The following is a 22,883-nucleotide window of genomic DNA, read 5'->3' on the forward strand; positions in this document are numbered from 1 at the left end:
TCTGAAAATGGAGTCATGGAATGAGGAAACAGGGGATGAGTCTTTAAGGAAATGGAGAGAATTTAAGAAGAATAAAATACTAGTCATAGGTGCAGTAAGTAAGGGAGGAGTGATAGATTGGTTTGAGTTACAGGTACCACCCCGCTGTTGACGATTTTGACGATGTCGACGATGTCCTAAAGAGTTTTATTCCCCTTATCCCACAGCAACTTACCAAAAATTAAAAATATTTTATCTATTAAACAACAACTTCTAATTTTTATCCATTTATAGTTACATGTATCTTTGAGGAATGGCTGTGAAACAAGTTACCTCCTGTTCTCACTTATGATATAGCAGCTATAAACAGTCTCCTTTTTTTTCCTCTCTAGAAGTGAAGCATAAACCTCCTCTGTCCTGAAAACTTAAAGTTTGAACAGCTTTACCTCTGACTGTTACAAAGCACTGACACTGGAGACTCATTCCATAAATGTTAAATAAACTTCTCCTTGCAGAAAACTTGACCATATAGGATTACGCGCTTTGTAAATCTGTTTTAGTTGAGTGTCCGCTGTACAAGTCCCTGTGATCGAGCTGTTACTATAGAAACGATAACATGTTAGACCAAGCGCATTAATATAAACCTGTAATTTTTCAGCTGCTGCTATAGAAAATTAATCAACATCTTCTGGATAATCAGGATGGAGATTTAGTACTATACAGATGTTACCTATTTACTCTTACCTTTACAGCAGTATATATTTGATACTTTGGTAGCTAACTAAATCTAATAATCTAATAAAAAAGTTACATATTCAAAGCCTAAAGTTTTTCATCTAATGTTTCTGACTTTCAAGTCAAACCAACTTTTACATATTATTTTGAAGTAAAACGTCTCACATTTATTATGTGCCTAGTGTGCTAACAAAAAAATCTTGGGTGGTCCATACAAGACCAAAGAAAAAAATCACTCTTCAAAATAAAAGCCATTTTCAGCTGAGTAATAAGTAAGAACCCCCTACTTTTCTGGAACAGTAGGAATGTTCTCAGCTTTCAGACCCTCTGCGCTGTTCAAAATACATCTGAAAAAGCATGAACGGGGAATAAGACCAAGAAAGCGACTCGGGCGATGACTCTAACCCCCCTTTTTTTCACACAGAGAAAAACCTCTCACCTCCCTCCACTTATCCCTCCTTTATTTTCTTTCTTTTCACGTAGCCATTAAGAAATAATAAACGTTTAATCAGATTAGCGCTGACAGCACTGACGTCTCCCTGTGCCACAGGCGTAATCTCGGCTGTGAGGAGCGGCTGTGGTTAATACGTGCTGTTCTGCAGTGCTCTCCCGCCTTTCACTTAATTGTTTTAATTAGAGCATCGCTTGCCCACTGAGTGCACAAATAAAAAGCCTCTGCTGACTAGCAAGCAAGTACACAAACACACACACACACAGAATCAAATGTGCATACACATACACATACTCAAAAGCATGTTAAGCTTACGTGTATCATACAGATAGATAGATAGATAGATAGATAGATAGATAGATAGATAGATAGATAGATCAATCTTTGTCCTAAGGGGGTATTTGACACTCAGGTGTATGATGGTATATTCTAACATATGCATATGTAGAAAACACAGATAAATCTCTACTTAGCACCTAAAAAAAAGATTAAATCTGAATAAATAATGTGTAGCTAAAAATTATATGAATATAACAGTACATAGTACTGTTAATAAAATAGTACTGTTTATTATAAAATTTTACAAAAATTTTTGTAAAATATAAACTATTATTATTATTATTATTATTAGTAGTAGTAGTAGTAGTAGTAGTATATTCATAATCCTTTATTATTAATCCTTAAGTAAATGCTATATCCTGGTCAGGGTCATGGTGGATCTTTACTGTTTAAAACAATGAATACACTATATTACCAAAAGTATTCGGTCACCCATCCAAATGATCAGAATCAGGTGTCCTAATCACTTGGCCTGGCCACAGGTGTATAAAATCAAGCACTTAGGCATGCAGACTGTTTTTACAAACATTTGTGAAAGAATGGGCCGCTCTCAGGAGCTCAGTGAATTCCAGCGTGGAACTGTCATAGGATGCCACCTGTGCAACAAATCCAGTCGTGAAATTTCCTCACTCCTAAATATTCCACAGTCAACTGTCAGCTTTATCATAACAAAATGGAAGAGTTTGGGAACAACAGCAACTCAGCCACGAAGTGGTAGGCCACGTAAACTGACGGAGAGGGGTCAGCGGATGCTGAAGCGCACAGTGCAAAGAGGTCCTCGACTTTCTTCACAGTCAATTGCTACAGAGCTCCAAACTTCATGTGACCTTCAGATTAGCCCAAGTACAGTACGCAGAGAGCTTCATGGAATGGGTTTCCATGGCGGAGCAGCTGCATCCAAGCCACACATCACCAAGTGCAATGCAAAGCATCGGATGCAGTGGTGTAAAGCACGCCGCCACTGGACTCTAGAGCAGTGGAGACGCGTTCTCTGGAGTGATGAATCACGCTTTTCCATCTGGCAATCTGATGGACGAGTCTGGGTTTGGAGGTTGCCAGGAGAACGGTACATTTCGGACTGCATTGTGCCGAGTGTGAAATTTGGTGGAGGAGGAATTATGGTGTGGGGTTGTTTTTCAGGAGTTGGGCTTGGCCCCTTAGTTCCAGTGAAAGGAACTTTGAATGCTTCAGGATACCAAAACATTTTGGACAACTCCATGCTCCCAACCTTGTGGGAACAGTTTGGAGCGGGCCCCTTCCTCTTCCAACATGACTGTGCGCCAGTGCACAAAGCAAGGTCCATAAAGACATGGATGACAGAGTCTGGTGTGGAGGAACTTGACTGGCCTGCACAGAGTCCTGACCTGAACCCGATAGAACACCGTTGGGATGAATTAGAGCGGAGACTGAGAGCCAGGCCTTCTCGACCAACATCAGTGTGTGACCTCACCAATGCGCTTTAGGAAGAATGGTCAAAAATTCCTATAAACACACTCCTCAACCTTGTGGACAGCCTTCCCAGAAGAGTTGAAGCTGTAATAGCTGCAAAAGGTGGACCGACATCATATTGAACCCTATGGGTTAGGAATGGGATGGCACTTAAGTTCATATGTGAGTCAAGGCAGGTGACCGAATACTTTTGGTAATATAGTGTATGAATGAAAATAAACGAATCGCTCACTAGCTCATTTATTTAAGCAGGCTGAATTTTCCTCGCCAAGGGGAGCTCTTAGTCAGTAGCGTTTGTGTTTGTCAGCGTTGAAAAAAGAGTGACAGAAAGTTAGGATCTAAAACAGAATTGTATACATTTGTACTACCAGTGAATCCAATACATATTTCTGTTTGATCGACTGACACTGAGGATTTTTTTGCACTGAATAACTGGACGCCTACAACAAGAATTGTTTCTGACATTCTCAATACAGAGCTGTCAGTCATCTATAAAAAGAAATCACAAACAGTACATTTTATTCTAATTGCTTCACTTTCCTTAAGATACATTTCCACATTTAAACAAGAACGAGCTACAATTATTTCATGTGAGCCATATCTAGGAGCTCGTCAGCCACTGTAATATTTAGAGAGCAGCACAGACCAAAAAAAAAGTATTGGATTGTACAGGATTGTCTGTAAAAGTGCTGCTTCACACCAAAGTTGAACCTAACCTCGCCAAACCTAACAAGTGACACCTTGGTCTAAACACCTGGTGACAGAAGTTAATTAGAAATACGGTTCTGCAGAAGAAACATAGAGTTCACCATTACATGAGCAGTACCAAGATAATGACCAAAAAAGCAAACCTTTTTTTCATTATTAACAATGTCAGGAAGGAATCTGCCCAATGAACTATCAAGAAACCAAGCAAAATAACCTACAACCTGATTTTGACTGTAATAGCTTATTTTATGTTCAGTGCTTCAATTCTTAGTTCCCCAAGCCAACATGTTGATGACAAACAAAATCAGATCAGATAAAAAAGGCTGTAACAGTCACCCTGTCGCACTAGCCAGAACAGAGGACCATAATTAGGCATTAGCATTTATGGACTGTGCTGCTGCTGCCATGGAATACTATAATACAGAGTATAACACACAGCTCACACACTCACACAATTTTACACAATTAATTACTGAAAGTTCACAGTGAGCAAAGCTTCTCTTCTGTCTTTAATGCCATGGTAGTGTAGCTATAGTTCATTAAACAAGTCCACAGTGCCTAATAGTATATCTATCTATCTATCTATCTATATATATAATGTGTGTGTATATGTATATGCAAATGGTAGATAGTACAATTTGTACCCTGCACAATATGCATTCAAAGATGTGTAAATTGGACATATACTTTCACACCCATTTGCTGAGTCCAAATCAGAGTGAAAGTGACACTTTTTTATTCAATTGCTATTTGGTTTGGTTTGGATTCACAATGTACATATTTACAAAAAGAAAAGGCTGAAAAAGTTGTCTGAGGGACCTGTAGGGCTGAAAAAGCAGTCAGAAAACTATTTCATTCATTGTTCAGAAATACTGCAATGAAAAAAGTAGATAATTAAATAAATATATAGGATCATGCCATATGCAGCTTTTATATTCACTTTTAGATCATCGGTTCTAATCTGCAGAATACACGGCATTTCAGCAGTGCCACAGCTCTGTCTTTTGGCTCAGTTTAGCAGCTTACAAAGAAACGCCACATGTTTGATTCACTTTCTAGAGTTGAGTCGATCCAGGGTCTAATCACTTTCTCACTAGATTTCACTGAGGGGGAAACACATCAGCTCTCCATTCAAACGGACTGAACAGTGCATATATGAAAGCACCCTAAGGCAACAGTGGACTTGTTTAATGTAGTCTGCCAAGATAACACTGAAGTTGATAGGTAAAGGAGCTTTCTAGTTATCTTCCAATGATGGTGTGTCCTTGGCTTGGCAATAGGAGCAGTAGCCTTGCAAGGGGAGTGTCTGGCTGAGATCAGTACGATATTAGGTAGAGCTGAATCTCAGAGGTTACTGATCAGAGATTCAGCTACCACGAATAGTAATACAATGCACAACTCAACAAATATATGTGATCTATACAGCTGAGTGATAGAAAGTCAGCTTCTTGTACTCCCTTCATCTTCTTTTTCACAGGTTCCTGATTGGTCATTTGGCAAGTGGTGTATCCTTGGTTACACTAACAATTCTGAAACCTTTCCTTGGATAACTTAAACTATACTTATAAGATGACGAGGTGACAAACTGAGGTCTTTAGGTTCATCAACCAATATCCAAAGGTCAATGCAGGATTCTACCACATTACATGGTTTCCAAACTCCCTGTGCATGAGAAACAGCGAGATTACACATTCATAGAGTAGACAAGTCCTATGAAATTCCCAGTTTCGCATGAAAGAAAGGTGTCTTTTGGTTCTCATCAAGGTTTACAGCAATGCCTTGTGTTAAATTCATCCATATCACTACCTTTGGTATGCCAGACACAAAGGAAATGTATCCTTTGGCTCTCATTTAGGTTTCACACCATGCACTGTGGTAAACTCATCCAGATCTCTAATGTTGGTAGGCCAAACCCATCCAGACCTCTACCTTTGGTTTGCCAGACATCTCATCAAGCAAGCTGGAGTTTTGCTTATGCTTATAGCCAGGGAATCAAAAGCATCTGTCAAATTAAGGCGCAATGATAGCTTTGGCAGCCTATGATAAGTTTGACTCTGCAGAAAAATTATTCTTGCTGATTTAATATTCGAGAGTGTTCTTGCATTAAAATGATCATAATCCGAGGCTGTGTGGTGTTTTAATTCTGACTAACAAAATAACTCACATTTGTAGAAAAGCATGCACAGCCTGTACCCTCATAAATACCTTGCATTCATAACCTACCTCAGGAATACATGTCCAAAATCATGCAGAGACGATGTGAGAATAGTCTGTGATTATACACACTTTTTAGCTCAAAGACCTGCTAAAAACAAGGTTGAGGTTGTGCATACTATCTCTCTCTCTCTCTCTCACACACACACACACAAATACACACACTGCACCACAGAGTTACGCGGTGATGCTCATTTAGTCAGTGCTATGCTGAAATGTTCTGTACTGACGAAGCTATGCAAATGCCTTATAACATTTAATGAAGCAGCAGAGAAGAGCAGTAGGGGAATAACAAACCATGTGTGTCCTAGTCAATAGGCCCAGCAAGCGAGACCACAAATGCAGCCTTGCGTGTCAATGCCGCTGCTGTGATTCTCAGAAGGAGATTTGGCCCTCAGAACAAAGTGAGTCGGAAAGAATGTGGTTTAGTTAATTCATTTCCCTCTTGTACATTTTAATGAGAGGCCTCTGCACTTGGTAAAATATCCCAGTGTTGGATGAGGGATGCAGGTACAAATATTGATGTTGTAGCACTGCTCACTACCAGTCTTGAGGCAGACTCCCCTCGGAGTTTGCATTTCTCAAGCAGTTAGTGGTTATTAAAACGGTGAGTATGCAAAAGCAAATGGGTCCTTGGAAACTGACCAAAACAGTCTGGCCTGCATGCAACTAAAAGGAAAATTTGCATCCACTCCCTCCCCTCCTGATTCTTCCTCTCCTCCACGATCTTACATATACCCCTGCCCACTCAAGCTAATCTCATTAATAACCTCTCTGAGGACCTTGCAGGGTGTATGCTATGCCAAGCTGGCTATCGGCATGCCAGCTCCGGGCCAGACATTATTGATAACCCGCCAGGCCAAGTTAGGAGCTGCTGACAGGCCGTGAAGATTTAAGGTCAAAGTCTCACCTCTTCATGACAACTGAGGAACAAGAGGCAGAACCCTGGAGGTGAAGAAAGCAGCATGAGAAGAGGGAGAGAAAGAGCTTTGCAAAAGTAAAAGACTGGAGAAGAAGTCAAACACAAGACGATTTTCACTTTCTTTTCACCAAAATGTCAGTATTATTAACTAGCAGTAAGCTACACTTTAGGAGGCATATTCTGCACTGGCTTCCTCAAATAATTTGGTCTTGGTTGCTTTCAGGTCACAGTTTTCAATTCGGCAGTGCTTATAGGAGATACAACTATGAAACTGACAGAGTGATGGACTCACTGCTGGATAGCTGATATCTTGAAGAGTCATTCCACCTAATCTGGAGAACAGGTACAAAGGAGTTCTGTTCTGATAAGACCAGCAAATCAACCATCACTCCTTACTTAAAATATCAATCTCTACGCTTTCAAAATGAACTATACACTGTACTGCTGTACTGTAGGGACAAACCCAGAGAACCCTTCAGGGAACTCTTTACAGGTACTTTTTCATCCCAGTGCCCAATCTAATCATACCTTCCTCTAATTAAGGTATATATGGGATGGTACTACCCCAGTGACAAACAATAGTAGCCTAAAATGAAAAATCCAGTAGAACCACTGGCTTGTTGCTGGTCTGGGATTATTTTTCCTCCCTATCTGATGAAGATAAGTTAAATCTTGCTTGACTGATGTCTTTACTTCAGGCCCAGTGGGACAGTTATTTGTTTGACTTCATGAGGGGAGGATGGTTGAAGGTGCTTTATCTTTATAATTGCTGTGGTCTCTGAAATAACACAATGCACAAGCAAGAGAAAGGGAGGGCGATAGAGAGAGAATCAGAGAAAAAAATATAGAGGTAAGTCTAGCAGAGGAAAACTGTTAAATATCCACCCAATTTGTCATTGTATATGTGGTGAACAAAGATGACAGCTGAAATCAATATAACAAAGCAAGAGAGCAAGCAGGAAAGAATATACATTTTAATTATGAATATATGTACTAGTTTGATGACAGAAGGATTTGTCATTATTGTGATATCTCTTCTTATAATTTCCTCTATTATATTCTCCAATTCTTTAAAACATTTTACCATCTAATATTTCCAGAATGCAGGAACAGGATCAGGGCCGAGGTCATGCATCATGAATGAGAGCTACTCCCTTCTTAGTAAACATGTTTCATGTTTTATGCTAAACATGGAAACACTGTAAAAGGCAGGACGCAAGTAAGTAAACTTAGATGTGCTCTGTTTAAGGCAAAGGAAGAATCATAATCAGTAGCAGAGGGTCAAAACAAAGGCAGTCTGAGTAATTAGAGCTAGATCCATAATCGTCATCAGTGACACTAGGACTAGGAAGGCTTGGACGACTCTGCAATGAATGATTGACGTGGTACAGTAATAGGTCTTCTGAAAGTTGTTCTGGAATTTCATTGTGCACAGATTTTAACTGGCCATCAAGACAGCATACTCAGAGTTTAGTGTGTCACTGGGTAAAAGAGGATCAGTAGACATTGACAAATGGGTTTCTCAGTAGCCTACATGTCAGAAAAAATAGGATAATGTGTGATCCATAGCGTGTAAGTGGAAGTTTGTCTGCAACAGAATGACATTTATATTGGGGCTGGGAAATGCAGAGGGAGTTCTGTTCATCGAGTCAGATGTCAATAGATTTCAATGAACCAAGTCCTATAGCTACAGCTATTGAATTTTGGTAAATTTGTGTAATAAAAAGCTTGGAATCAATTGTGCCAGATAGGGAATTCATTTAGCCTCCACTGAGGCACAGACAATGACATTTGCTCGCTCAGTATTGAAGGATTCAAGGCTACACCTGTGTATAAGTTAGAGAAAAATTAACTGTACGAACTCGAGAGAAGATTGTTTGATTGACTGTGAGAAGAAGTTAAAATACAATAGCTGTTTAGTTTGTGCAAGTTCATTATTAACCTCCCTGCACTCTCTTTTTTTTACGCTATGCTGCACTGTTTCATGAAAGATACATGAATTTCATCCAAGTCTAGAATTCAAGTCTGTGAATAGCTAACAGTGGAGACTTGTTAAATACATGTTTATTACGCACAGTGTGTTCTGTGTGGTCTGTATATGTAGGTGTGTGTTCACCATGCAGGGTCAGTAAAACCTGTCAGATCACACCTCAACAGAAGTCAAATGAGAGATCAGGTCCCAAAAGGTCAAAATTAATCACGTTCCTCCAAAAGCCTCCTGTTTACCAACTGCAGAAAATACTGAAAATGATTTCATTTTGCCATAAGCAACACTCCTGCAAACCTTTACATACTGTATGCAGGAAGTCCACATTTCAACATGAGCATATGCTGCTACGGATTCACAAATCACTCACAAATACACCAAAAGTGCAGTCTTCAATTACTTGAAAGATGTGGCCTAAATGAGTTATGTAAATTGATGTAAAATAAAATCTAGACAGCACCCTAAAAAAAACAAGGCAAATTATTCTGTGCCTTTATTACACTAATATCTCATTGGTTAATTCCCTTTCATCTACTAATAAGAGTTTTGTATAAATCACCCAAATTAAATTCCTTGTCTAGATCATCTTGAAGAAGCACAAGTGTTTCAGCATGCTAATGTGGGTGTGTGTTAAAACAAGTGCATAGCTTGTGCCAAGTTAGCATGCCTGCATTCCCCTTCCTCCACCCACACTTCAAAACAGTCCTAATTGGCTCTGGCCATCTCTGCTTGCGACGACACATCTTTCCTTCTCTAATTAAATGACCCATGGAATAAGAATCTCACAGAAAATTTCAAAAGAGAAGAAGTGAAGAAGTGCTTCATACCGAGAATCTGTCAACAAAATGTCTAAACAACAGGCAGTATAGATAAGCTACTCCAAACATGTTGTGAACTAAAATACATCTTTTCCTTTGCTAAGATTTTGGAATGAATTAAACCAATTGAACCAAATTTGTGTGAATGCGAGGTGAGCCATCTGCTGTAACAGTGGCACTTTCTGAGTCTTGTTAAGTGTAACAAGTAACATTTTAGCATATTAGCCAAGTTTATTTTTTTTTCTCACATTATTATCTGTTTGGAAATCAGAATTAATTGACTATCGTAGACCATACTGTTTGTATAATTGACATTTCTTTGTAATAGCTTTTTGGGATTTGGAGGCATTCGGGGATAAAGAGTGTTATATAGTGGAAAAAGTATTTCTTTCTCTCCTTCTTTCCTTTCTTTTCTTTTTTCAATGTTTTTTTTGTGATACTGGTTAACAATCATTACTGTCTAATGCCCAAAGAAAATAAAATGCATTGCACAGATAGTTGAGGTCCAAATCATTCTATTTAAAAAAAGTTGCAGGGTGTTAAAACTGTTAATAGAGCATAAAAGCTGTGCATTCCCCAGCCTCTGTGAAGGTGACACTGGGGAGAAAGGAAGCCACAATAATCTCTTAAACAGCTCTTTGTTCCTGTTAAAGGCACATCATTGCCCATCTTGTAGAACTGGATCATCATACATTTTCAGATGTTAATGGAACTGCTGAGGGGGAAGGGGGCGTTGTTACCAGCCCTCATGATCATCAACTCAACTCAACACAACACAACACACTATGATACTGGCTAACTCCAAATGAGCTTGGGTCTGTCTGATCTCCACATACACACACACACACACACACACACACACCCCTCATCAGGTGATATGGCGTATCCTTGTATCCTGGATATGGGAATTAGTAATACTAGTATTATTTTAAATAAAAAGAGAAGGTAAAATGAAAAGATCAATCCAGCATGTGATGGCTACAGACACCCGAACAAATGCTTAGGAGTCAACAAGTCAAAAGAATTGCTGCTGTAATATGAGCACTGTGATGAGGTGGCTCCATCCTCAACTAACATCAAATGTAGCTGAAATGCAGCTGATTAATCATGCATTTTCTCCATATACATCTCTGTTTCACTTTCTCTGAGTATACAGATACCCTTCCATGATAGCAGCGGTGTGGGGAATCCATTTTCTCTTTCATCAATGTGTGGTAATAAAGCAGTGGCTCAGGCAACATGTCCATGCTGTGATTTATCACGAGTCTGGGCCTCATTTTATTTTTCTCTCTACTGCAGGCAGCTAACATGGAGAGCAAATGAATGAAAGGACTGGGGAATTATAAACTCCACTCTGCTCCTGCCCTGGTTGAATTATCTTGCAAGGGGAACAAATTAACTATGCCAATAATATATTCATTTTCTTGTTCGCAACCCTCTAATTCTTCTTTTTTCTACCATTACTGACATTATGTCTGTCAGTTAATATGGAAGAGGGGGGAATTCAACATGATTGCCAACAAGAACAAGTACAGATTATTATGCATTACCATCAGAAACCTTGCTTCAGGGGAAGTTTTGGAAAGTACTCCATGTCCAGTATTATAAATATACAACTCTTTGCTATTGCTTTCCTTTAGGGATTACCGAGATAAAGCAAAGAACTACCTGGCTACAAATTGTGCCTCAATCACAGATATTTCTGGACATTTCAACTCTCATTATCAGGTGAAGGTGGAGGAGTTATGAGGAGGTGAAGATCTCTTGTCTTGTCATGCTTTACTGTATTGCTTGAGGGCAGCTAGATCACTAAACTCTGGAAGAGAAGCATTGCACTGGTATACCATGTCAGTCCTAGGGTCTACCAGGTCTTTCTTGGGCAATCCTTAAACTCATCCTCAAGCTCTTGAAACAGCATGGATGGCAGTCTAGGAGAGGGTCTGCGTGGCTGGCCATGCTAAAATGGGTGTGAGGAATGGGTTGGGAATATGCAGTAGAGTGGGAAGGAATTGTGTGCCATTTGGCAAGAGCATGTCTACTTGGTGGAGCAAAACAGAAGCACAGTGGTAGGCAGCTTTATGAAACTGACAGATGGAAGGGAGGGTGAGAGGCACCATGGGGAAAGTTGGTGATGGATCGTCCAACATGCCCTGTTTTTTTGTGAGCAGACATGCTGATTCTACAGGGAGCAAGCAGGAGGAGAAATAGAAAAAAGTGGGCACAAAGAAGGTTTGAGTGAGAAGTTGTTTTGTGGGGACTTTGGAGACCCCATAGACCACAGCGAGGGCAATTATTAAAAGATCAGCGAATGGTTGGGCAGAAAAATTGCTATTCATGTGCAAAGGGAAAACACTGACAAAGCGAGCAGCATGTTCTCAGATGAAATCAAAGCATTAGATTAGAAGTAATGAGAAGACACAAGCAAGCAACAAGGCCGTTGTTATTGATTATGTTGAACCACAGAACCATGGGCCTCACTTTTCACCAGAGGTCATCATGTGTATTTATGCCTGAATAAATGCCCCTAATCATTCTGGGTAGCACTACCATATATGCTACAGACTCTGACCTAAGTCTAAGCATGTGGTAGACTCAGGATATGGTAGACTCATGGCCTAGAAAATCTAGCTTGGAACTAGATTTGGGCCATGGGATGACAGATGTAATTAAACCTCACCTTCTAAAAAGTAACTGCACAGATGATGCCAAGAACGGATAGACCCCATGAGACCAAGGTCAATGGGCAACTTGATCAGAGTCAGTGAGCCAGCTACTACAGGACATGTCTTAAGTCAGTATCAAATACAGGGGCAAACTGCTGCTGAATGCTGAATGCCCATGTTGGGAAGACTGCATGGTGTAGCTGGCATATACTCTTTGAATGAGATAATTGTCTTGCTTATCCATGTGTGAGCTGAGTAAATGTTTGGCTATTAGAGTTAAGTCAAGACCTGCTCACAGTCAGGAAAGAACTAACTACACGGAATCAACAAGCCGAATTGGCAGAAACCCAGCTGTCCTGTTCCTGATCATATGATAAAAAAAAAAAAAAAAACACAGTGGATGTGATCTGGGAAGCCACTGTGTGAGGCATGAGTCCCTTCTGGGAAACAAGACAGGCTGCTTAGTCGCTGTTGCAACTGTTTAATTAGGTGAAGCTTTCAGGTACATGCACCCACACAAGTGCACACACAATGCAAACATAACCCTTCTCTACCTGTCACTATCCACCCACACAGTGTTCACACAGCTCAAACGGTGTCGTTCATGGACATGATTGCACAAACTTTTTCCCTGGATCAGAAAAACAACCCAAACATCAAGGTCAGTTTGAAGTCGACACGGTACTTGGTTAATACCCAGCAATACCGCGTGTGTTGTTTGATTGGCTGAGCACTAAATACTTCTCACTGTCTTTTACCTATGGCTGTCACTCTCAGACACAGACTGCCCAAAAATGGAAAGACAACAAATCCAAGAAAAAAGGAACAGAGACCCTGATTCAAAAAAGACAAAGGAAAGAGAGAAAAAGAAAATGAGAGTGTAGAAAAAATGGGGTTCAAAGTTAAAGTTACATTAAAGCTCCACTAATCTTTGTCTGATGTCATCTGGAGCAGAACTAACTCTCAGTAAGGGGTCTAGCCTCCCTGCTGACTGCCACACTACGTCTTCCTCTTAAAATGAAAGTAATTGAGCCACAAGGTGCCAAATGTGTTTCTGAAATGCTCAGCTGAGCTCAGTCAAGATCTCAGAGGGAGTGTCAGCTCTTTAATGTCTTGGAGAGGGAAAAAAGGAGAGAATTCAGCAATTCAGGCTGCATTGCTGGGAGAATCATCAGGATACTGCAGGCAGGAACTAGAGGAGCTTTGGCATGGAGAGCAAGAGCTCAGAGGAGACATGATTCAAACACAATTTAACCCTCTTATTATGTTACGTGTGAATTTGACCCATTTTCACTTTTGAGTAGTCTGAAAAGTTTAATATTTTCCTCATTTATGGTTATGAACCTACCTGCAAAGTCTGATCACACTGTGTTGTGGAAGGTCTGTACAATTTTTGTATACAAAGAAAATGTTGTGGGTCATTTTGACCCTGATAGTTTAATGTTGTTATGTTTATTGTATATTGTTGCTATGACTGCTTCTGATTGCCCTGAGAGTGTAAAAAGGAGCTTACCTACATTTCTTGTCAATGCTACAACAGACTTTGTCAGACATAGATGCTAAAAAAAATGAGCTCCAAAATACAGACAGTCCAAGAAGTCTTATCACAGATTTTGCACTGTGATACTGAAATAGAGGAAGAGGTTTAAGAGACGGAGGATGCTTCAGATATAGAAGACAATCCAGCTGAAGATCTAGATGTTGAATTTTCTTCAAGTGAAGAAGATTCAGAAGGCAAATCTGCCATAGATTCCCCTTCATTTGATTAAATTCATGGAACAAAGCCACCATCATGAGGAGTTGGAGCATGGAAATCTAAAGATGGTGATATAGAATGGTCACCTTTTTACATTTACATTGCGCTAATTAACAGTGCTATCTAAATGCTACAGTTTGTGAAGAAATACGTTTATTAAATATTTGTTAAATAGGGTGCATTGTATATACTATAGAGTATGTTGCTTTTTTAATTTACTGGCAATGCATGATACAGTTTTACTGTTCTGACCTGACTCGTTGCCTGTTTTTGTGTGTATTAAAACTGTGCAGGTCAGTTTGACCCATGACATTTTAGATGTCTTTTTTTTTTCAACATAATATAAGGGTTAATGGAGGATTTGTGTGTCTCTGTGTATCTGTCTGATTTAGGGATTTCACCCATATGAAGGATCTGTTCAAATGGACACTGTGTTATATTCTTAGTCTCTGAACATGATTCTCTGTTGAGATTGATTCTGACTCAAGGCAAGGCAGCACTTCAAAGGGCCTAAGCTCCTGTGAGGCATTATGGGTAAGCATGCACCAGCAACAGCTGTGTCATCTCAGGTTCTTATTAGCTCTCCTCAGGCAAGATGGCAGAAATCCCACAAAACCTGAGATCCCATTCATTCCACTTCATAAAATTAAATTTGGTGGAGATGCTTGACTGGCTCTGTTATACTACTACGTACCTGAGTGTGCTTTGATCATATGATGTACATCTGTTCCCAGTGATGATTTTATTTGAGTATTTCTGCTTTGGAAGACATCCATGTTCTCAAAAAGTTGATTAGCATCAAGAGGGAAGAAACCTCAAAGTGTAAACTCTTCTGTTCAGGGGTCAAAACTCCCCCCAACCTTTGGATATCCCTCACCTCCTTCAGCCACCCAGCTGAGCTCCTTTGACCCAGACAGCAATGCATAACTGGGGCTGGTCGATTGATAGATCAGCATGTCCAGGCCACCGCAACTAAATCAGCCGATCCTGATGATTTAGCTGCAGGTTGGGAACATGGGCCTCGGTCACCAATCACCGGTCACCACCCCAGCAGACAGGTATGGACATTTGCTTGTCACTTGAATCTAATTTATTACTGGCTGGAATATTGATTAATCTTGCACCCATATCACCGTGCATTGGGGGGAGGAGCCAGGAAGATTGTTAGTGGAGCAAGTGGAGGAAGTGGATGTGTGTGTGGACTGAAGGTTCAGTACAACACAGACAGTAAGAGAGTAAAGATGGCACCAGTGCAGAAAGATTGTTTTATTAGATTAAATTACTTATTCTTTCGAAAAGCTCTTTTGCTTTTCCAGGTAACTCTGTGGTCAAATCAAACGCTAATAAAATTTACCTGGTGGAAAAGCCAATTCACCGAACAGGAAAGGATGAAGGATGTGGGATGTGAAAGCTGCATTTTCTTCTGTAGTTAATTTCAGTTCGCACTGAATTTATCTAGGTGACCTGTGAATTCATGAACCTCAGCCTTGTAAGCCAACAGTACACAAGAAAGCAGGACTGTGGTCACCTGGGTCAGTAAAAAATGGAGGTGCTATTTATTACTAAATAACAGCCAAACCAGACTTTTGCCTCAATGTTTCATCCACCAACAGGGTTTTTGTGTTGTTGTTTTTTTCTCTCTGGCTGCTAGGATTTTCCTTTTAGCATTTTTGGCACCCCAATGTTTACTTTCCAGATACTGACTGTAATTTGCACAGTTTTCCCCAACAGCTTTCTAGATAGAAGAGAAGTGGTGCATGCATAATCTGTGTAATAGACAGAAGCAAATTGGTGTATGAAGTATAGCACAAAGATTTTTTTTTTTATTTAACTGCATTGCCTTTTTATTAAAAAGTTGGGCTTTAATGCTTAGTTATGTCTAACAGTCACTTAGTTCTGTGTCCTTAATGAAGCTTTATCCTATTTTACATTGGCCTATTCTCAGAGATTAGGGAGCTAAATCCCACACACATTGATTGATAAACAACACACTTCTGAGCCTTGTATTTGTTCCACTTCCTCCATCTCTCATCTCATTAGTCATGGACGTAGACTACTCCTATCTCAATATTCAAACAGGGACATCAGGCACATTGCTCCATTTGTACCCACACTAAATGATTTGTTTGTCTATAGTAGTTTCAAACAATTTCACCTTTTGCAAACCTGCTGTCAAGAATACCAATGAAGGCATACGCTCAGACTCATGCATACTAATGTATTCAGATTCAAATCCAAGCACTAGTGCAGGTCATGGCGTAATAGGGTTACTGCTAATTTAACAAAAGACTAACTGCATGCGTAAAACCCGACACCATTACCACCAGCCGCGAATGAGCTCAAGAGTAATAGAGAAGCAAAAGAACCTGGCTGGGTGTGGATGCTTCCCACATTAGCTGACTTTCTGCCAACAATGGATGTGGCTCTTGAATACTTTCCAAAAAGCAGGTAGCACGGCTGTGTCACAGCTACAGGGTCTTTGCTTCGATCTTGACCTTAGGTTACTGTCTGTGAAGTCTCCCATGTTCTGTACTTTGGGTTCTCCTGTTTCCTCCCACCACCCAAAGACATTCTGGTAGGTAGACTGGTGACTCTAAATTGCCTTAGGTATGAATGTGTATGTGCATGGCATGCCATCCAGGGTGTATTCTCCTCTTGTTCCCATTGTTTCCAGGATAGTCTCTGGATCCAGAACCCTGACCAGGATAAAGTGCTTACGGAATTTGAAAGAAAAAACTGAGGCAGAGGTTTGCTTAAGGGTGCAATAACGGCTCTGTCCAGGACAGTCCTGAGATTTGAACCCTCTGATTCCAGGTTCAAATATTTTGACTATCTAGAGTAACTTTAAAAAAAGTACAAAGAGTTGAAGACACAAATAAAAATACTTAGCATAAAAAATAACCAGTAAGACTATAGATTAAAGTAAGTAACACAGTGGGATAGTTAGACTACTTCAAATTAAGTAAGTGCATAAGCAATAAAAACGAGTTCTGAGAAATACAAAGATGTAACAACTAGTCAGCTGCTTGGAAAACAAGTGAAAAGAGAAATGAAAAGAAATGAAAATTGAATGCAGCTTTTGTTCCATTAACAGAACAAATTCTTTCTTTCTTTCTTTCTTTCTTTCTATTTTTAAGATATACTGTACATACATATTTTTTGATGTGGCTTTGTTGCGACTAGTGAAATCTACTTACTATATCAAACCACAGCTAGCCAAAAGTGTCTGGTGAGCTGCATTTTTAACCTCAAGCCCTGCACAGATTATGAAAGGGCACTGCATATCTCCTGCGATCTTGCTGAGCATTTATTGTATTTTTTTTCCATTTGTTTCTACATAATAAACACTGAAAATCTTTCATAATTATTTCCACAAAGGAGCCAAGCTGTTTTTCCTTTTCCACCTAAACCCGACATGGTAACAAATTTCATCCTCCAACCAAAACTTTTCCCATTCCTCCTCTCCTCTTCTTCATATTTATTCATTTCACTCTTGTGCTTGGATGGCCACAGGCATTGCTCGGTCTCATAGCTGCAGCTCCCAAAGTGCAGCTCCTTGAACTAATGAAGTAGCTTGAGTTCGCCGAGCAGCAGAGAAGGAGAACTGCTGCTCCGGGACAAACAAAGACACGCTGGAACGGAGAACTGAAAGACCACGACGGATGGCTGGACAGATTTTATCAGTGCTTAAATGGTATGAAGGTTGAGGATGTCCTTAAGCTGTTTTAGTAGTAGACGTACAAATCCAATTCGAATCGAATACAAGGCCATTAAACGAACATCCCAAACTCAGCATAATCAGTTGTAATTTATATAAATAGGTCTCCATTAGATGCTTAAGTGTACACTGTTGTTTTGCTGTATTTACATGAATCATGAGCCATTACCATTATCCAATTACTTGCCGTTTTATTGTAGTCATTATGTTTATTGTATTCTAATAAATATTTTACTAGAGTGTAAAAAGTACAGGCATTGTGCTACTCTGTGTTTATTATAGCAATGAGCCTTAATCAAAGTGGTGATGTATCCATGCCGTACAACAAATTACTGTTCATAGATACAAATAAATAAATAAATAAATAAATAAAACAAACTCAACCCTGTTACCTGAACACATTCACCACTGTGAAATATTTGGAATATTCAAATTCAGGAAAGTTCAACAGGATGTTGCATCATCCAAATTTTCTAAAGATCATAAGAAGAAGAAAAGTATGTTCTCTCATTCTTTTTTTAAATGTATTTACTATATTTATAATATTGCGATATTAACTGATGAGTTCACACACACAATTCTGTTACCCAAATTATAGATAACAGAAAATTATTAATTAAAAAATATATATTTTAAGTGAATCATTAGAATTTCCTTTTTGCCCTCATGCCTTTAGGCCATTTGTGTATTTGCTCAAAAAAAAGCAAAATTCAATACTTTTACTCATTAAAAATCAAAATAGAGCAAAGAAACTTTGTAAAAAAAAAAAAGAAAAAAGACTGTTGCCAGAGATGCCACATTTTTGAATAGTTAAACACACATTTTCTTACATTTAGTATTTAATAAAATCTCAAAAATAAATTGTTTTATGAAATTAACCAGTGCCACCTGGTGCATATGTTGATGCTAATAGGTTTGCTTTCTCAGCAAACATTAGCAGACGTTCAGTTAATCAAGTAAGCAGTAATCTGATCCACATTTAACAAGAACTTTCTTTTGATTTAAAAAGAAAGAAGTCACTGCTGAAAGAAAAACTGAAAAAGTAACTGATGTGCAGATATTGTGTAGCATTACTCTTAGCTAAATTATACAAGCTAGCTAGTTTTTTTTGTTTGTTTGTTTGTTTTACTGCATGTATTATTTTGGTAATTTTAAAAAGTTATGAAAGTAATTATAATTAGCTTGTTCGTACATTGTATACTAATACCTATACAATTATTAGCTAGCCAAAGGTAGCTAGCCAAATGTTAGATAGCTATGTTAGCTTGCTAAACTAAGGTTAAAAGATTAGAGAGTTGAATGACTATAGCCAGAATGATAGTATTACTTTAAAAGAAGCGAAATGTATCAACAAATCAGCAAAGATCGATGCAATTCCAGCAAATGTGTTCCACTGGAGCGGTAATATCAATAGTGTGTCCTCTGTTCCATATCTAGGGCTCTAAGATAAATAGCTAGGGGTATTTGAGAGAGCCGAAATAGGATCGTTTGATTTGTTTATCTTGTTTTGACTGAATGGAGCAAACCTATGGCTTCGACAGGAGCTCTAAGACTAGCATGATTCCCTACGGACAGAAACAAAATCTTGTGCTGCTTTAGAGCACAAAGCACAATCCAGAGAAACTGAATCACCTGCTCATGCATTCATATTCCTGCAAAACACAGAGCGGAGAGAGCATTAAGAAAGACATGAGGTCGTTAGAGACAACGTCCTCGGCCACCCAGAATGACTTCTACAAGAGCAGCTAAGTGGAGAGCAGATGTAACGTTCACCTTTACTGCCGCTGCCATGTCCCAATTCCACAGAGAGGCTAATTGAATAAGAAGAGGGTGCATTAAAAATCCCCTCAATTCCCTGCATGGACAGAGAGCTCTGATCATCACACAGTCTCAAAGCCATGTCCTGCTACAAACTGGGTCAACATTAGAAGAGTCATGATACAAAACAAAATGTCCATAAGGTCCATCAAATATTGTCCTTTAGCCAGGATGTGTTTGATGTCTACAATTGTCCTGCTATAACAGTAAGAGTGCGTCTCAGTGCTACAGTCGAAGGATCACTGAGACGCACTGTTACCAGCCTGACCTTGATCATTTTCCAATAAGAGCACATCCTGAAGTGTTTTCTTTCTCTTATACGACAGCAATTTGCCAGTGATTATGATATTTAATTTCTTAAACAGCACATCACACATTTTAACCATTTATAGTCCAAGAAACAAGTCAGTTCCTGTTGTCGCTTATGTTACAGCAGCTATAAAGAGTCGTTCCCTCTTATTAGCCTTGTTCCGCTTATTAGCCTTGTAGCACTAGTGAAAAACTAAAGGTGCAAACTTCAAACACCAAACACTTTTAATCACCTAGATTCATGCTAAAGGAAAATTCATTTCACTTTTATCCAAAATGCAACTGAGGGTTGGTTCATCTGTTCTGAAAAAACACGCCTAAAGACACCAAGGAACAATAAGCAATAATACGGCGATGATTTTCCTAAAATTACTAACCGGCTGACCAGAGAATAAAATAACTGCAGGTCAGGAGACATGATTTAATTTCTGAGCTCAACTATCTTGCATTCATTCATTTATTTATTTATTTTTTTTGCATTCTATGTCGCACTGACATTACGTTCAGCCATTATCACACTCTTGATGAAGGAAAAACAAGATTGTATGTCTGGTTCAATTCAGTATAAATCTAAATAGGTTGTATTTTATAAAAATAAATAAATAAATAAGAGAAATTATTTTTTTTTCTAGCAGAATTCTGACACTTCTAAAGCAAAATAAAGATTATGTAGAAAAATGGAAATTATGTACAATAATGATACAATTTGTGACACCTGCTTATAATAAACAAAGCAAAATGTAAAAAAAATAAAGTTTACATTTGACTCACCCTCGTAAAATGATTCGTCATCACAGCATTGTGTGTTTAGAATTATTTAATTATGATTCTGTTTATAATGAAACATGTTAAACGCACTCACGTTGTTCATGTACTCGCTGAGCAGGTCTTGTAGCGCCTGACGCACGGCGTTGCACTCGGCCACGATGCGTTCGCGGCGGTCATCGCGCGTGCATGACGAGTCGGCCATGAGGGCGGCGCCGCTGATGATGCTCTCCAGACGCTCCTCCAGAGAAGGTCGGAAACGAGCCTCGCTGAACGTCAGCGGGTCCAGGATGATTTTATTCTAAAAGAAAAAGACGGAAAAGCTTACACATTTTGTGGGGTTTTAACCCAAAACTACACGGGATTCTTTATTTGTGCTTAAGTTCAGATCCACTTTCAATCTTCTCCATTATCTTCCAAATTTTCTCCAAAAAATATGACACTCATGTACATTACATGTCGTATCTTGGCAGTGAAATTGCGTATGTTTGCATATAATCTGTGATATATGAGCAGGTGTTGTCAGTTATTTAGTAAAGCGTATGACTAAATGCTAGTTTTTCTCCTTTTCTAAAAGAATAATACTTTCAATCATTTGTAGAAATCTAATAAAAGTATAAAAGTCTCACCCTTTGCCATATTGCTCCCTCCTAAAATCTGATTAAAATCATCTCTCGGACTTCACACTCATCATCTGTAAGCCAGTTGTGTGAATATAACCCTGTGTGATGTGTGATGAGGCGTGAGGTGAAGGCGGCGAGCGGCGAGCGGCGTGTGGTGGAGGCGAGAGGCGAGGTTTTTGGCAAGGCGGCTTACGGTTCTCAGCTCAATGTTCTGAAGGCTGAGTAAAGAGAGCAGTGACCTTCAAGGCGAGCTCCAAGGCCTCGGTTACAACCGGTTGTGTGATTTAATAGCCCTATTAAGAGCAGAACGCAGACTCCAGAGCCCTCAAGATTTTACTGTTTTAAAGTTTGCCCCAAAATAGAGGTTTTATGTTCGCTACAGAGAGGCTGAGAGAATTACCATATTGATGGTAGTGATATTGTTTTATTGCGCTGAAATTTAAATATGCCGTCCACAGCAGTTTGAAGTGCAGCGGGACGGGGGCTTTGGGGGGAGAAAGAGGTAAAAAAAATGCTTCTGGTGTAAACTTAGTCGATGATCTGCAGCAATATGGGAAAATCCCATTATTAGGACAAATCTCACTTTAATAAAACATATATTTTTATAAATTCAAAAGATAAATGGCCCTAAATAAACACGTCATTTATTGCACACTTTTTTAAAAATTTTGATTTAATTTAAACACAAAAATTAAGTGTCATTATAGGTAATCTGTTACTTTCCAGCAGTTGCTTGCTTATTTATTTATTTATTTATTTAATGGTGTTTTATTGGGTATTTGGGTGTGTGTGATACCCCAAGTAGTGAGCATATATAGTGAATATACTGAATTAGAAACCAGTTAGGGGATTTTTAAAAAAAAATCTAAGAGTAGATGAAAAAATTTAATAATAATAATAATAATAATAAAAAACACAAAGGTCCCCTAAAGTGACAGCAAAATAGTTATAAATAACAAAAAATGTCGCTTTTATGTGGGTCAATAAATGAAAAACAAAAAAAATCTGAAATATTGTTTGTTCTGTGTTTTAAAATGTTCCTTGTTTGTCCTTGTGATTTTATTTATTTATTTATTTATTTTGCTCGAGAAAACAATTTTCAACTTCTAAGATCACACAGTGTTCCCTTCATGCAATGTTTATTCTGTCTTAAAATTTTAAATGTTTATAAATATTCGCAATCATTCAAACCTAAAATCCAACGAAATTCGACCGATCTAAAGTATACAGGTCATAAATGTATTATATATTATTCATCACTGTCACATAATATCCAGTATATTAGCGAGTGGAAATATTTTGAACATAGAGGGAAAATTAAATATGTCTAATTATGAGATAATTATATGAATTAATAGATATAAGGACATTAAACCCATTTCTAGCTGTGTATTTAATGCTGTAGCACATTTACTAATTTGAAGTCTTCTTCTGTTGTCTGATGATTTTTGTTTCTTTGAAGAAATAAAAGACAGAAAGAAGGAGGAAACAACTGTGAACAAAATTAGACAATGTCAAACCTGAAACTAGGAGAAACGTCCAGAAATTTCATATGAAGTTTTCTAATATCATTATATTAGTGAGTGAAAATATTTGGAACATAGGTATAAATATGAAACCTCATTATCT

General features: G+C 38.7%; 1 protein-coding gene across 8 annotated transcripts in view; it reads right to left on the reverse strand.

Moving 5' to 3' along the window:
• Positions 1 to 22,883, reverse strand: part of ctnna2 (catenin (cadherin-associated protein), alpha 2) — a 311,873-nt gene that overhangs the window by 218,991 nt on the left and 69,999 nt on the right. For all 8 annotated transcript variants that reach the window (XM_026945340.3, XM_026945339.3, XM_026945342.3 and 5 more), the window contains exon 7: positions 20,729 to 20,932. In XM_026945340.3, the coding sequence (XP_026801141.1) occupies positions 20,729 to 20,932 (204 nt within the window). The remainder of the gene's footprint in view (positions 1 to 20,728; positions 20,933 to 22,883) is intronic.

The sequence above is a fragment of the Pangasianodon hypophthalmus genome, chromosome 28 (assembly GCF_027358585.1).
Source record: "Pangasianodon hypophthalmus isolate fPanHyp1 chromosome 28, fPanHyp1.pri, whole genome shotgun sequence".
NCBI classification, from domain to species: domain Eukaryota; kingdom Metazoa; phylum Chordata; class Actinopteri; order Siluriformes; family Pangasiidae; genus Pangasianodon; species Pangasianodon hypophthalmus.